The sequence below is a fragment of the Anser anser genome (genome assembly GCF_964211835.1).
Source record: "Anser anser genome assembly, chromosome: 1".
Taxonomy (NCBI): domain Eukaryota; kingdom Metazoa; phylum Chordata; class Aves; order Anseriformes; family Anatidae; genus Anser; species Anser anser.
In genome coordinates, this window is record NC_139720.1 from 59,409,779 (window position 1) to 59,422,856 (window position 13,078).

Here is a 13,078-nt window from a genome sequence, read left to right on the forward strand (position 1 = left end):
TTCCCCCTTGTCCTGTCACCAGGCACGTGGGAGAATAGACCAACCCCCACCTCTCTACAGCCTCCTTTAAGGTACCTATAGAGAGCGATGAGGTCTCCCCTGAGCCTCCTCTTCTCCAGGCTGAACAAGCCCAGCTCCCTCAGCCGCTCCTCGTAAGACTTGTTCTCCAGACCCCTCACCAGCTTCGTTGCCCTTCTCTGGACTCTCTCGAGCACCCCCATGTCCTTCTTGTAGCGAGGGGCCCAAAACTGAACACAGTACTCGAGGTGCGGCCTCACCAGAGCCGAGTACAGGGGGAGAATCACCTCCCTAGACCTGCTGGTCACACTGCTTCTTATGCAAGCCAGGATGCTGTTGGCCTTCTTGGCCAGCTGAGCACACTGCTGGCTCATATTCAGCCGACTATCAACCAATACTCCCAGGTCCTTCTCGGCCAGGCAGCTTTCCAACCACTCATCTCCCAGCCTGTAGCGCTGCTTGGGGTTGTTACGCCCCAGGTGCAGGACCCAGCACTTGGCCTTGTTGAACTTCATGCAGTTGACCTCAGCCCATCGCTCCAGCCTATCCAGATCCTCCTGCAGAGCCTTCCTGCCCTCGAGCAGATCGTCACACGCCCCTAACTTGGTGTCATCTGCAAACTTACTGAGGGTGCACTCGATCCCCTCATCCAGGTCATCGATAAAGATATTAAAGAGGACCAGCCCCAGCACTGAGCCCTGGGGGACTCCACTAGTAACCGGCCTCCAACTGGATTTGGCTCCATTCACCACAACTCTCTGGGCCCGGCCATCCAGCCAGTTTTTAACCCAACAAAGCGTACGCCAGTCCAAGCCACGAGCAGCCAGTTTCTTGAGGAGAATGTTGTGGGAAACGGTGTCAAAAGCCTTACTGAAGTCAAGGTAGATCACATCCACAGCCTTCCCCTCATCCACCAAGCGCGTCACTTGGTCATAGAAGGAGATCAGGTTCGTCAAGCAGGACCTACCTTTCATAAACCCATGCCGACTGGCCCTGCAAGTGCCGCGTGATGACCCTCAAGATAATCTGCTCCATGAGCTTCCCTGGCACTGAGGTCAAACTAACAGGCCTATAGTTCCCCGGGTCTACCCTCCGGCCCTTCTTGTAGATGGGCGTCACGTTTGCTAGCCGCCAGTCGACTGGAACCTCCCCTGATAGCCAGGACTGCCGATAAATGATGGAAAGCGGCTTGGCCAGCTCCTCCGCCACTTCGCTCAGTACCCTTGGGTGGATCCCATCCGGCCCCATCGACTTGCGTACATCCAAGCTCCGTAGCAGGTCGCCAACCATTTCCTCATGGATAGCGAAGGCCACATCCTGCTCCCCATCCCCTTCCACCAGCTCAAGGCACTGGGTATCCAGAGAACAACTGGTATTGCCGCTAAAGACTGAGGCAAAGAAAGCATTGAGCACCTCAGCCTTTTCCTCATCTTCTGTAACTAAGTTTCCCCCCGCATCCAGTAAAGGATGGAGATTCTCCTTAGTCCTCCTTTTTGCGTTGACGTATTTGTAAAAACGTTTTTTGTTATCTTTAACGGCAGTAGCCAGATTGAGCTCCAGATGAGCTTTGGCCTTTCTAATTTTGTCCCTGCACAGCCTCGCAACATCCTTATAGTCCTCCTGAGTAGCCCGCCCTCTTTTCCAAAGATTATAAACCCTCCTTTTTCTCCTAAGCTCGAGCCACAACTCTCTGCTCAGCCAGGCCGGTCTAGTTCCACGTCGGCTCGTCTTTGGGCACGTGGGGACAGACCGCTCCTGAGCCGTTAAGATTTCCTTCTTGAGGAGTGCCCAGCCTTCCTGGACTCCTTTGCCCTTCAGAACCGCCTCCCAAGAGACTCTGCCAACCAGTGTCCTGAACAGCTCAAAGTCAGCCCTCCGGAAGTCCAATACAGCAGTTTTACTGGTCCCCTTCCTGGCCTCGCCAAGAATAGAGAACTCTACCATTTCGTGGTCACTCTGCCCAAGACAGCTTCCGACCACCACATCTCCCACCAGTCCGTCACTGTTTGTGAACAGAAGGTCTAGCGGGGCACCTCCCCTGGTAGGCTCTCTAACCAGCTGCATCAGGAAGCTATCTCCCACGCTCTCCAGAAGCCTCCTAGACTGCTTTCTCTGGGCTGTGTTGTGCTTCCAGGATATGTCTGGGAAGTTGAAGTCCCCCACGAGAACAAGCGCTGACGATTTCGCGGCTTCTGCCAGCTGCCTGTAGAACTCCTCATCAGTCTCCTCATCCTGGTTCGGCGGTCTATAACAGACCCCCACCAGGATGCTTGCCTTGTTGGCCTTCCCGCTGATCCTAACCCACAGGGACTCAACCTTATCATTCCCAGCCTCAAGTTCCTCAACATCTAAACACTCTCTAATATAGAGAGCCACACCACCACCCCTTCTGTGCTGCCTGTCCCTTCTGAAGAGCCTATAGCCAGACATTGCAGCACTCCAGTCATGAGAGTGGTCCCACCACGTTTCCGTGATGGCAACCAAGTCATAGCCTTCCCGCTGCACGATGGCTTCCAGCTCCTCCTGTTTGTTGCCCATGCTGCGTGCATTAGTGTAGATGCACTTCAGCTGGGCCATTGCCATCTTCCCCGGCTCTGCCATTGTTCCCCCCGGCACAGCTCCAACAGGCCTTCTTTCAGCCCCATCCCCCTTCTTTCCTAGTTTAAAGCCCTCTCAACGAGCCCTGCCAGCTCCTGGGCTAGGATCCGTTTTCCCCTTAGAGATAGGGACCCGTCTGCGGCCATCAGGCCGGGTGCCGAGTAAAGAACCCCATGGTCTAATAACCCAAAATTTCTGTGTTGGCACCAGCCTCTGAGCCACGTGTTAATCAGGTGGGCTTTCCGTGTTCTCTCAGTATCCCTCCCTGCTACTGCAGGGATAGATGAAAACACCACCTGTACTCCCGCTCCATCCACTAACTGTCCCAGTCCCCTAAAGTCCCGTTTGATAGCCTTCAGGCTTCTCTCATCAATATTATCACTGCCAGCCTGGACTATCAAAAGAGGGTAGTAGTCAGAGGGGCGGACCAGGTTGGGAAGTGAACACCTTCTCCATGAACATGTTCTCTCACCTGAACACCTTCTCCATGTGTTAGTCTGAACAGTTCAAGCATGAGTGAAAAAAACGTGATCTAGAATGCATCTGGCTTAATGAAGCACAAGGAGAAATTGGAGTCCGTGACTCTGGAAAATGTGGTGGGTGTTGGGAAGTGCTGGCTCCCTGCTTTTCACTCCTTTCTGCCTCTTACCTTGAAGTGCTGGAAGCCTGTGTTTTTCCTTCTGAATCTGAGGTACGAGTATCCAATAAAGGCCATGACTCCAATAACCAGACATATGCCAAAGAAGATCCCTGTTCCGGTAGTGGCATGGAGAGGAACCTGGAAGCACAGAAAGAGGGTGAGCTACGGGGTGGTCACCTTCCAGCACCCAGCACATGCAGCATCTCCTTGAGCTACACCTTAGTTCACAAACTGCTTTTGCAGTAGTTTCCTGGTACGTAATTCCCTAAGACAGTTTAATATGGCCTTCTGATAATAATTGCAAACTAGCTTTTCTTAGGTAGTCTACACTGGACATTGGCTCCCGTGCAGCTTCATCTTGTTTATGTTTTTGAACATGCAGGGCATGTCTAAGTCATCTTTTTCCAGTCACGGTTTTCAAAGTAGCCACAGAAACTGAAACCACACTGGTCTGCAGAGAAGTGGGTACCAAAGTCCCTTAGGTGGCGTTCAAAACTTGTAGTGTAAACCCTAAAGGTCTCTTTATGAGTTCAGGCTCATTCTCCACTGCTTTGTGTGGGCAGACAGACAACCCTCTGAGCCATGCTTACCAGGGCTCAAATCAAGCTGCTACGAGATGTTCACTGCCTTTAAGTTGAGATCGTTCTTCAGTCAAGCACGTAAAGTGCCAATTCAAGCAGCTCTTTGCATGTTCCAGGATAGACTCTATGTTCCTACATAACTTCTTAATAAATACGTAGGTGAAGAGCTGAAGGAAATTCACATGTCCTCTGGATTTAGTCTAAATGGGAAAAATGCCTCCACACTAGGGCTTTGGTTTCCTTCTGCAGCTCTGTGGCCTGATAGAGCCTGGTGTCACGAAGGGGACTGGCAGAGCTGGTGTGATGATAATTTTGCCTGAGAGATTGCAGGGCACTTGGAATGTATCTCCCCAGAGTATGGTGCTCTTTTCTGGCAATCCTGGAAGGGAAGAGGGGTCTGCAGTGGGGAAGAGATTCATAGGTAGTTACTCTGGCTTTTCCAAGTGATACCTTAGCTCTGTGTCCCCCTGCTTAGAAAAGTGATTACTAAACTTACCCTGGCAAAATAATCACATTATTGTCCTAACTGATACACCCTCTTTATTTCTTTTTTAGAAAACAAAGTAATTTACATGGTGCAGATGGACAGCTAAATATTAGAAATGTTTAGTTGCCCTCTAGCATGTGAAAGGAGTTATAAACAATGCAATATTATGTTGCTATAGACTGACAGAAATTGCCTACTATTTTCAATCAGGAGAAAGGGATTCTCTGAACGAACTGGAAGTGAGAAATAGGGTATGAACAGAATTAACTTCATGGACTGAAGAGGCAGCCACTGCCTAAACCAGAGCTGGGATAGACATGCCAGAAATGTGAGTGAGACCCTTCCAGCACATGGACAGAGGGACCAGAATGGAATACCTTGATTCAACAGAAATCCTTCTTATTAAGGCAAATATCTTGTGGCAAGAAAAAAAAGTGCTGCAGATGCTTGCTGTGCACTTTTTCCAAGGGTGACAGGTCTCACTTCTGTGAGACACCCGGGTTGCATTGTGGGTGGAGAAAATGTTCCCTTTCATACAAAGCAGCATGCTTTGCTGGTGTGAAATAAAGAGAATTATGTTCCTACATCCAAAGGATGGGGCCCTGTACCATTGTAACGTCAGACTGAAGCAATGCAGCAGCTAGCTTGAATTGCCTGCTCTCGAAGGACAGCATCCCTTTGCATCCCTTTCTGCGCTGTTCTTTTGCCATGCACTGTTATTTTTTTATTATTATTATTATTTATTTTTTATTTGTTTGTTTGCTTGTTTTTTGGTGTGGTCTTTCTAAGTGGTGAGATGACTGGTTAATTAGACACATGGCAAGATTTCATGCATGAAAAAAAACTAAAATCAGAGTTTTCAAAGCATCTTGTTGTTTTGGATAGGAATGAGTGCAAAGTCAAGAGTCAAATGTTTTCCTTAGAAGCTTGAAAGGTGTTTTCAGAACAACTCAGATGGAGTTTTATAGAACCTTGGATGATTGGGAAACAAGTCTTAGTGATTCATTTGAAGAAAAAATAAAATATGGGAAGACCAAGCTTCACTAATACCTTACTCTCACTTTCTAAATTTCTTTCAAATCTTTCAAAGTATCCCTTTAAACTGATACTGTATATATGGAAGGGAAACTGGGAATATATGGATGTCTGTGTTGAGTTTGGTATGATATGAGCCACAGCCACCTACCACCACCCAACAAGTCACCGTGTACTTACAGGTGCTGGCGGAGCCTTCAAAGGCTCTGAAATGACATGGATTATCCCATTGGAAGCGATTATATCCCACTCAACAATAGCGCTTCCATCCACATATCTGATCTCGTTCTGCAAGGACAGAGAACAATGAGAGCTGAGCTTTTCCCTCCTGCCTCTGGGGCTGAAACAAAGCTTGAGCTTATTTCCCCACATCAGCTATTGACATATTGAGAAAAGTTACTGGTGGGCTTCCACCGCTGCCTCACTGGACACCAGCCTAAGATGATCCCAGGCTTGTCATGGTTCTCCTGTGCATGAAGTAGCCATCATCCTTGCCTGTATATTGCCTTCAGGCTTTTCTTTCTCTCTTTCTCTATTTCTTTCTCTTTATTTCGTTCTCTCCCTCTTTCTCTCTTTCAATTTATTTTAATTTATTTATGTTTTAGATGTTTGTACAGGTGGCAAGATTAGGAGTACTGTTACACGTGTAGAGGCAGGAGAAGTGCCCAGCTGCCTGCTTCTGTTACAGCTGCCTTCTGTGCTGAGGATGCCCTGGCACAGAGGTTGCTGATTTGGGAACTGGGCCAGCACTGACTGGAAACTGCAGCCCACAGTTTATTTGGTGGCCTAGCACGGGGGAGCAGGACTTTGGTCCTGTTCCACAGCTCACTAGGATGGAAGAAGGGGCCTGCTCAGGTCCTCCAGGGAGGACGAAAAGCTACAGGTTTCCAACCAACTTTGGAGGGCAGGAGCAAGGCTTGCGTTAATGGCTCAGAGTCTCCCCTGGCAGCTTTGGAAGACATTAGGTAAAGGAACACCGGGGATTTTTTAAGGAGAAACTCTTCTAACTCTGGTATCAGATCAAAGTGATCTAAAAGAGCTCCTAGCATGTCAAAGAGGGACACAGAGACAGGGGTTAGTCTTGTGCTGGTGCACCTGATCTCTCACGAGGGTGTACTTCATTAATGTGATTACCGGGTCTGCAGTATAAGGTGGTCTCAAATATAAATCAAGTGCATGATAAATCTCATGCTAAAGGAATGTTTTATTTTATTTTTTATTTTTTTTCCCAAACAAGGGGAACGAGAAAAGGAATAAGCCAGCAAATCTGTCATTTGTGCATCTCTTCCTGCAGCACCTCTTTCCTTATTGTTGGTGTCTGTGTAAATCCCCACCCCAGCTGCAATGATGGGTGCTCAGCAGTCCTTGGATCAAGTGCCATCCTCTAGAGCACATGCTGACTGCAAGCCCACAAGAAGCAGGGCTACTTCTTTTCATATTCAGCTCTGCAACATCACCCGCAGCAGAGTCTCAGCCTCAGTCTCAAGGGGCTGCTCTTACAGAGGTCATTTGCTTGGGCAGTGAATATTTTCTCAACAATAATTAAAAAAAAAAAAAAGTTGGTGTGTTTTCAAAGGATAACAGAATCATTAAGGTTGGAAAAGGCCTCCAAGATCATCTGGTCCAACCACGCCCCTACCACCAATGTCACCCACTAACCATGACCCCAGGCACCACGTCCAACCTTTTCTTGAACACCCCCAGGGACGGTGACTCCACCACCTCCCTGGGCAACCCGTCCCAATGCCTGACTGCTCTTTCTGAGAAGAAATGTCTCCTCATTTCCAACCTGAACCTCCCCTGGTGCAACTTGAGGCCATTCCCTCTAGTCCTACCACTGGTTGTCTGCGAGAAGAGGCCAACCTCCAGCTCCGCACACCTTCCTTTCAGGTAGCCGTAGAGAGCAATAAGGTCTCCTCCATGGAGCCTCCTCTTCTCCAGACTAAACAACCCCAGTTCCCTCAGCCACTCCTCAAAAGACATCAAAGGATACTTTCCATTTACAAAAAGGATGTAGATTTTTGCATTTTTTGTTAAAAAAGAAATAGCAATAAAATAGCCTTGTCTGCTTTTGCTCTGAAGAAGGCCATGCTGAGGTCTTCTCCCTCTAGCAGAAAATTACCAAGTAATTTTACAAATGCCAACACCTTTCTGTAACGATAAGCTGCTGCTCCCATCTCTCCTGCTATCACGCTGCCCTCTCCATCAACCCTGCCCATCTTTGAGAAGGGTTGACTCAAGCCTGTATCCCCATGCTGCGATTCCTGCAGGCTGCCTGAGCAACTTCCTTCCAGTTGTGCAGGCTGGAGCTTGGCTGCTTGCAAACGTGTAAATTTGCAGTTTGACGGCTGCTATCAGAAGTCCCAGCTCCTGCCTGCCCCAGGAGTACTCCCCAGATCAGTGCATCACCTGATTAGAGGGTGCAGGATGAGAGTGAAAAAGTGTGAAGATGGGAGATTTTATGGGGATATTAAAAAGGTACCTGTTCAGTGGTGGAAGCTGGGTACTCCTGGCCCCTGGTGTTTGTAATTAGGAGTTTTTCCCCAGCACGGGTCAGAAGAGTGGTTCCATTGGTCAAGTCGTCATAAAACATGATTGTGGCATTAGATAAATGATACTCAATGTCTCGCCCGGTAAGTGTCTAAAAATAAAAGAGAAATGCAAGAAACGTGAATCAATCTATTTAATCCACTGGATTTACTCCCATGCTTATGATCCTTTTCTCTGCTGCTATTAATGCTCCAGCCAGTGCAATATGGGACAGAGACTATTGGGAAACGTGCAAGTGAACAGTGGGATGGATCCTCTGGCCCTGCTGGCCTCTGACCACCACCTGCAGGAGGCAACACCTTGGTTCTACTAGCACAAAAGCTTTTACTCTTCTGTGTGTTGACCTGAAATGATGAGCCTCGGAGATGCTTAAAATAGCTTGAAGTTGTAAGGTAGAGCATAAACCCATATGAAATGAAATCACTTGTGTGATTCTTTTAACTAATTCACAGCCTTCCACCTGCCTGGCTTATCACTCTGGGACAGCTGGAGAAGTCCTGGCCTCATCCCCCCATGGCTGGAGTTCTACCTCAGCTGTTGGAGGCAATGTTTGACTGAAGGAAATTAAAAAGGAGAAGCATAGAAATGAAACCAGGAGCAATTTCCTTTAATGCATTTGTGAGAAATCCCAAAGCTGTGCACTGTTTTTTCAAATAACTGTGCTTAACATTAATAAGCCAGGGGAGACTTCATCTCAGACAGACACCTTTACAGATGGGTAATTAAGATCCCTGATGGAAAACTCTCTGTGGTGACTCAAACATGCCCGGAAACCTTGTACTCCTGACTGCAGAAGAGAAGCAGAGATGGTGAACTCACCTCTTCTAGATGCAAAGTTTAAACTATATCGGTTTACATGGAAGTCATGTCATATTATTATTATTATTTTTTTAAATTGAGATTGCATCGGGATGCAGAAACCCATAAGGGTGGCCATTCAAAAAGTGTTATTAAAATGAAGAAGTTGAAAGAAACAAACCAACCCTTACCTGATTTTCCCTTAGTCCGCTATCATTTGGAGCGAAGAGCGTGGCGTGCACTGACAGGTCTGTGAGGTACCGCAGGAATGCTTTCCCTCTCCTAGAGCTGTTGGAGTAAGCCATGATTTTCTAGGCAGAAACAAAATCCAGCTTTAGTAGAGGGCAATCGTGAGCTCCTGTGCACGTCAGCAGCAGTGCACAGGGTCCTTCATAACCTACAGCTGCAGAAGCATTTAATTTCCAAATGTATTTTAGAAACCCAAAACTTGGAACAAGAAATTAAGACATGGCGACTAATTCCTGACTTAGCAGGTGTGGATTTAGACTGCTCCATCCCACTTTGCTTGCTGTTACCTGCATTTGCTGTGCACTACAGTGAAGCCAATGCTGAGACAACCTGGTTACCCGCTCTGCTCACCCCACCGGAGCCGCATGCCTGCTGCAGGCCGTACCGACAAGAAGTTTGTCAGCGTTGGGAAGGACATCAGCACTTGCAGCAAGTTCCCGCTGCAGGACGAGCCGTCCCCCACGTAGCCTGGCTTGCAGGTGCAGTTCACCTCTGGAAAGCACAAACACAGAGAGCCGTGTGGGCCAGCAACCTTTTCTAGGTGCCCTGTGCCTGAAAATTGACTTGTTCAGCAACAGATTATTATTATTATTATTTTAATTAAAAAGAGAGAATTTCTTGCAGGGTTATCTATTTGGTCTGTGGCTGACCAAATGTACCAAAACTGTTGCTGCTGCTCCCCTTTGCAGAGTGATGCCAAGAAGGGCGTTCTCACCTTTCTCCCTGTAGCAGAAGACATCCCAGGTTTCGCTCAGGTTGACTCTCCTCCCATAGTCCACGATGCCGACATACCCAGCGCCGCAGTTTGGGGAGGAGAAGGCAGTGGGATACCCCACCCGTTCGCTGTCCAGCCAGCCAGCAGCGCACAGGTGGTACTTCGCCTGCAGCCGGCACGGCCAAAAGGGAGAAAGCACAGAAGGAAGAATTGGGTGGCGGGTCCAGGCACTGCCAGTGGATAGGGAAAGCCCCCTGTGGTGCTCCAGCAGCACCAGACCTCCCAGCCCACTTTTTGGGAATCTGAGTAAGTTCTCTATCTGCAGGCTGCCCAGCTTCTGCTGCTCCCGAGACTTCCAGCCTTCTGCTGCTGCAGAAGGAGGCTGGTTGTGGTCTCTCTAAATGGTGAGCATCTCCCTCCCTCCCTCCCTCCCTCCGTTCCTTCCTTCCTTCCTTCCTTCCTTCCTTCCTTCCTTCCTTCCTTCCTTCCTTCCTTCCTTCCTTCCTTCCTTCCTTCCTTCCTTCCTTCCTTCCTTCCTTCCCTCCTTCCTTCCTTCCTTCCTTCCTTCCTTCTTTCCTTCCTTCCTTCCTTCCTTCCTTCACAGGGAAGGAGCTAGAAAGGCACAGTCAATCTGACTCACCCTTCTGAAAACAAAATTTACAAACCCAAGGTGTGATGTTCATCCCACTGACATCAACAAAAAGACAATAATGTGGAAATAGCTCTGTTATGTTAACAGCAGTTGGAGAAAAGATCCCCAGAAATTAATAAATAAATAAATAAAATAAAAATCACAGCACAACTCTGCAGTGTACATTTCTTTAAGAAGACCTAATAATTAAAACCCTCATGAAACCCTGACTTCACCATCTGGAAAATTAGAAACAAGAATCTGGCAACTGAATCACTTTCAGTGTCATATGGGCCGGCATGAACACACTAACCAGTCCAAAAACTGCTCCCAGCCAAACATATCCTGGGGAGGGGGGGGGGTTAGAAATAGGAGGGAGAAATAAGCTTATAAGCATCGAGCAGCTCCTTTGCTCCTTCCTCTCTGTTTACACTGTGGCTATGTCCATGGCAGCAATCTCCTCCCACACTGAGGCTGCGTCACCTTCTGCGCGTACAGCAGCTGGTTATACGTAGCGATGGTGGCTGACTCGTTGGCGCAGGCCTCCTTTGCCTTCTCGTAAGTCATTTTGTACTGCCCTTGTGGGGACCGCAAATGGAAAACTCCAACGGTGGTATCTGTAAAGAGAGAGAGGAACCAACTTTTCCTGGTGGGGCTTCCATTTCTGGATTAAAAGTCAACTCCGCAGTAGGGAATACCTGTGACTTTTATGCAACGTAGTTAGGACAGACCGGGGGTCATGCGTGATATTTCTATCTGGAATGCCTTCATCTGCTGCTTCATAAATCCCGTATTGTGAAGTATTTATGCACATGTTCTAAGCTGAATCATGCTTACATCTCATTGTTTCCAGGGGACATGGGTAGAGGACTGAGAGGGCTTCTAGACACAAGGATACTGGCCAGATCCACTGACACCGGCGCGGTGGCACAAGGACGAGGATGTCCCTGTCCCACGGCATGCTCTGTGTGCCATCCTCACCTTGGAAGTGGAGATCAGCACAGTCCGCGTCAGGGTGGCACTGCCCGTTGTCTTGCAAGCAGCGGTTGAGAGGAAGCTGCATCACCGAACAGTTCAGCCCATCACCAATGTAGTTATTTTTACAGTCGCACTTGCGTTTGTCCTGGTTGGAGAGAGAATGAAGAAGGCCAAGCCAAGTATTTAACTGACATAAAAGTGGTACTTCAAGTGACGTTCTGAACTGCTGGAAAAATGTCACTTGATGTCGCCAGCAATGGGCAAACAGAAAAGTTGCTACTAACAGCCGTGATTCAACAGCCTGCAAACTGTCACACTGACATTTGCTCCTTTAAGCAAAACATTTATGCACGTACTTAGGTGCTTTGCTAAATTAATACCAAGGCAGAATTCCATCTGCAAAGCTAATAACGCATCAGAGAATTATACGACATGGAATTAAGAAAAATGGATGACACACCAGTCAAAATGATATTTAAATGACTGGGCATGGAAGCATGAAAGGAGTTTAGCAGTCCACTGACTGTAATACATGGAGAACTATAAACCAAGCAGGAGTTGGTGACATCCAGGGATTGCGATGGTTAACAGCTGGAACAGATTAGCAGCAAGGCTTTTCTAGATAGTTCCTGGAAGACGCATCAGGCAAATCACCAAAACAGAACGGACAGATGATCCCAAAAGCACCAAGACAAATACTGGATCAAATCACTGCCACAAGTTTTCCTGAAGAACTTTGACCTTGCATGCCAAGAAGTCTGTGTCATGTGGCTGCAATTGCTATCTAAGTTGCGTCTGGTCAACCAACAAGTGATGTTATTCTCCCAGCTGTTCCTAGATTTAGCAATCAAAATACCTACAATTTCATGCTACCAAACTCCTATTGCAAATAGGGATAACCAATTAGGGAGAGCTAAAAGAGAACAGAAAAATTGCACATGTAAAATGTCACATTTGCTGTTGTAGTGGGTTTACGTGGCAAGGTTTTGGTAGCAGGGGGCCATAGGGGTGGCTTCTGTGAGAATCTAGAAGCTGCCCCATGTTAGATAAGGGCCCCACTGCTGACCAGAGCCAAGCCAATAAGCAATGTCGTTTGCGCCTCTGTGAGAACGTATTTAAGAAAGGGAAAAAAAAAATGCCACACCACACAGCAGCTGGGAGAGTGAGAGGAGTGAGGAACAGCCTTGCAGGCGCCAAGGTCAGTGAAGAAGGAGGGGGAGAGGTGCTCCAGGCGCCAGAGCAGAAGTCCCCTGCGGCCTGTGGCCAGGACCATGGTGAAGCAGGCTGTCCCCCTGCAGCCCATGGAGTACCACGGTGGAGCAGGATTCCACGGTGCAGCCCGTGGAGGAGACCACGGTGGAGCAGGTGGACCTGCAGCGACGGAGGCTGCAGCCTGTGGAGGACCCCTGCCAGAGCAGATTCCGGGCCGGAGCTGTAGCCCGTGGAGAGGAGCCCACGCAGGAGCAGGTGACCTGGCAGGAGCTGCTGCCCGTGGGGGATCCAGGTTGGAGCAGTTTGCTCCTGGGGGATGGACCCCGTGGTACGGACCCATATCTGGAGCAGTTCTTGAAGAGCTGCTGCCTGTGGGCAGCCCACGCCGGATCAGTTCGGCAAGGACTGCATCCCGTGGGAGGGACCCCACAGCACAGGGGACGAGAGTGACCGAGAAGGAGCGGCGGAGACAAAGTGCTATAGACTGACCACAACCCCGATTCCCCTGTTTCCCTGTGCCACTCAGGGGGAGGAGGTTAAAGAGAGCGAATGGGGGGGAAGGTGTTTTTGGTTTCTTTCCTTTGTT

General features: G+C 48.6%; 1 protein-coding gene across 2 annotated transcripts in view; it reads right to left on the reverse strand.

The window, feature by feature from the left end:
- STAB2 (stabilin 2) overlaps positions 1 to 13,078 on the reverse strand; it is a 91,507-nt gene that overhangs the window by 3,243 nt on the left and 75,186 nt on the right. Inside the window, exons 60-67 of one of the 2 annotated variants that reach the window (XM_083812324.1) lie at positions 11,284 to 11,425; positions 10,786 to 10,919; positions 9,672 to 9,837; positions 9,342 to 9,448; positions 8,899 to 9,018; positions 7,842 to 8,000; positions 5,540 to 5,647; positions 3,266 to 3,394 (exon numbers count right to left, since the gene is read on the reverse strand). In XM_083812324.1, the coding sequence (XP_083668450.1) occupies positions 3,266 to 3,394; positions 5,540 to 5,647; positions 7,842 to 8,000; positions 8,899 to 9,018; positions 9,342 to 9,448; positions 9,672 to 9,837; positions 10,786 to 10,919; positions 11,284 to 11,425 (1,065 nt within the window). The remainder of the gene's footprint in view (positions 1 to 3,265; positions 3,395 to 5,539; positions 5,648 to 7,841; positions 8,001 to 8,898; positions 9,019 to 9,341; positions 9,449 to 9,671; positions 9,838 to 10,785; positions 10,920 to 11,283; positions 11,426 to 13,078) is intronic. The other variant, XM_083812325.1, reaches the window with a different exon arrangement.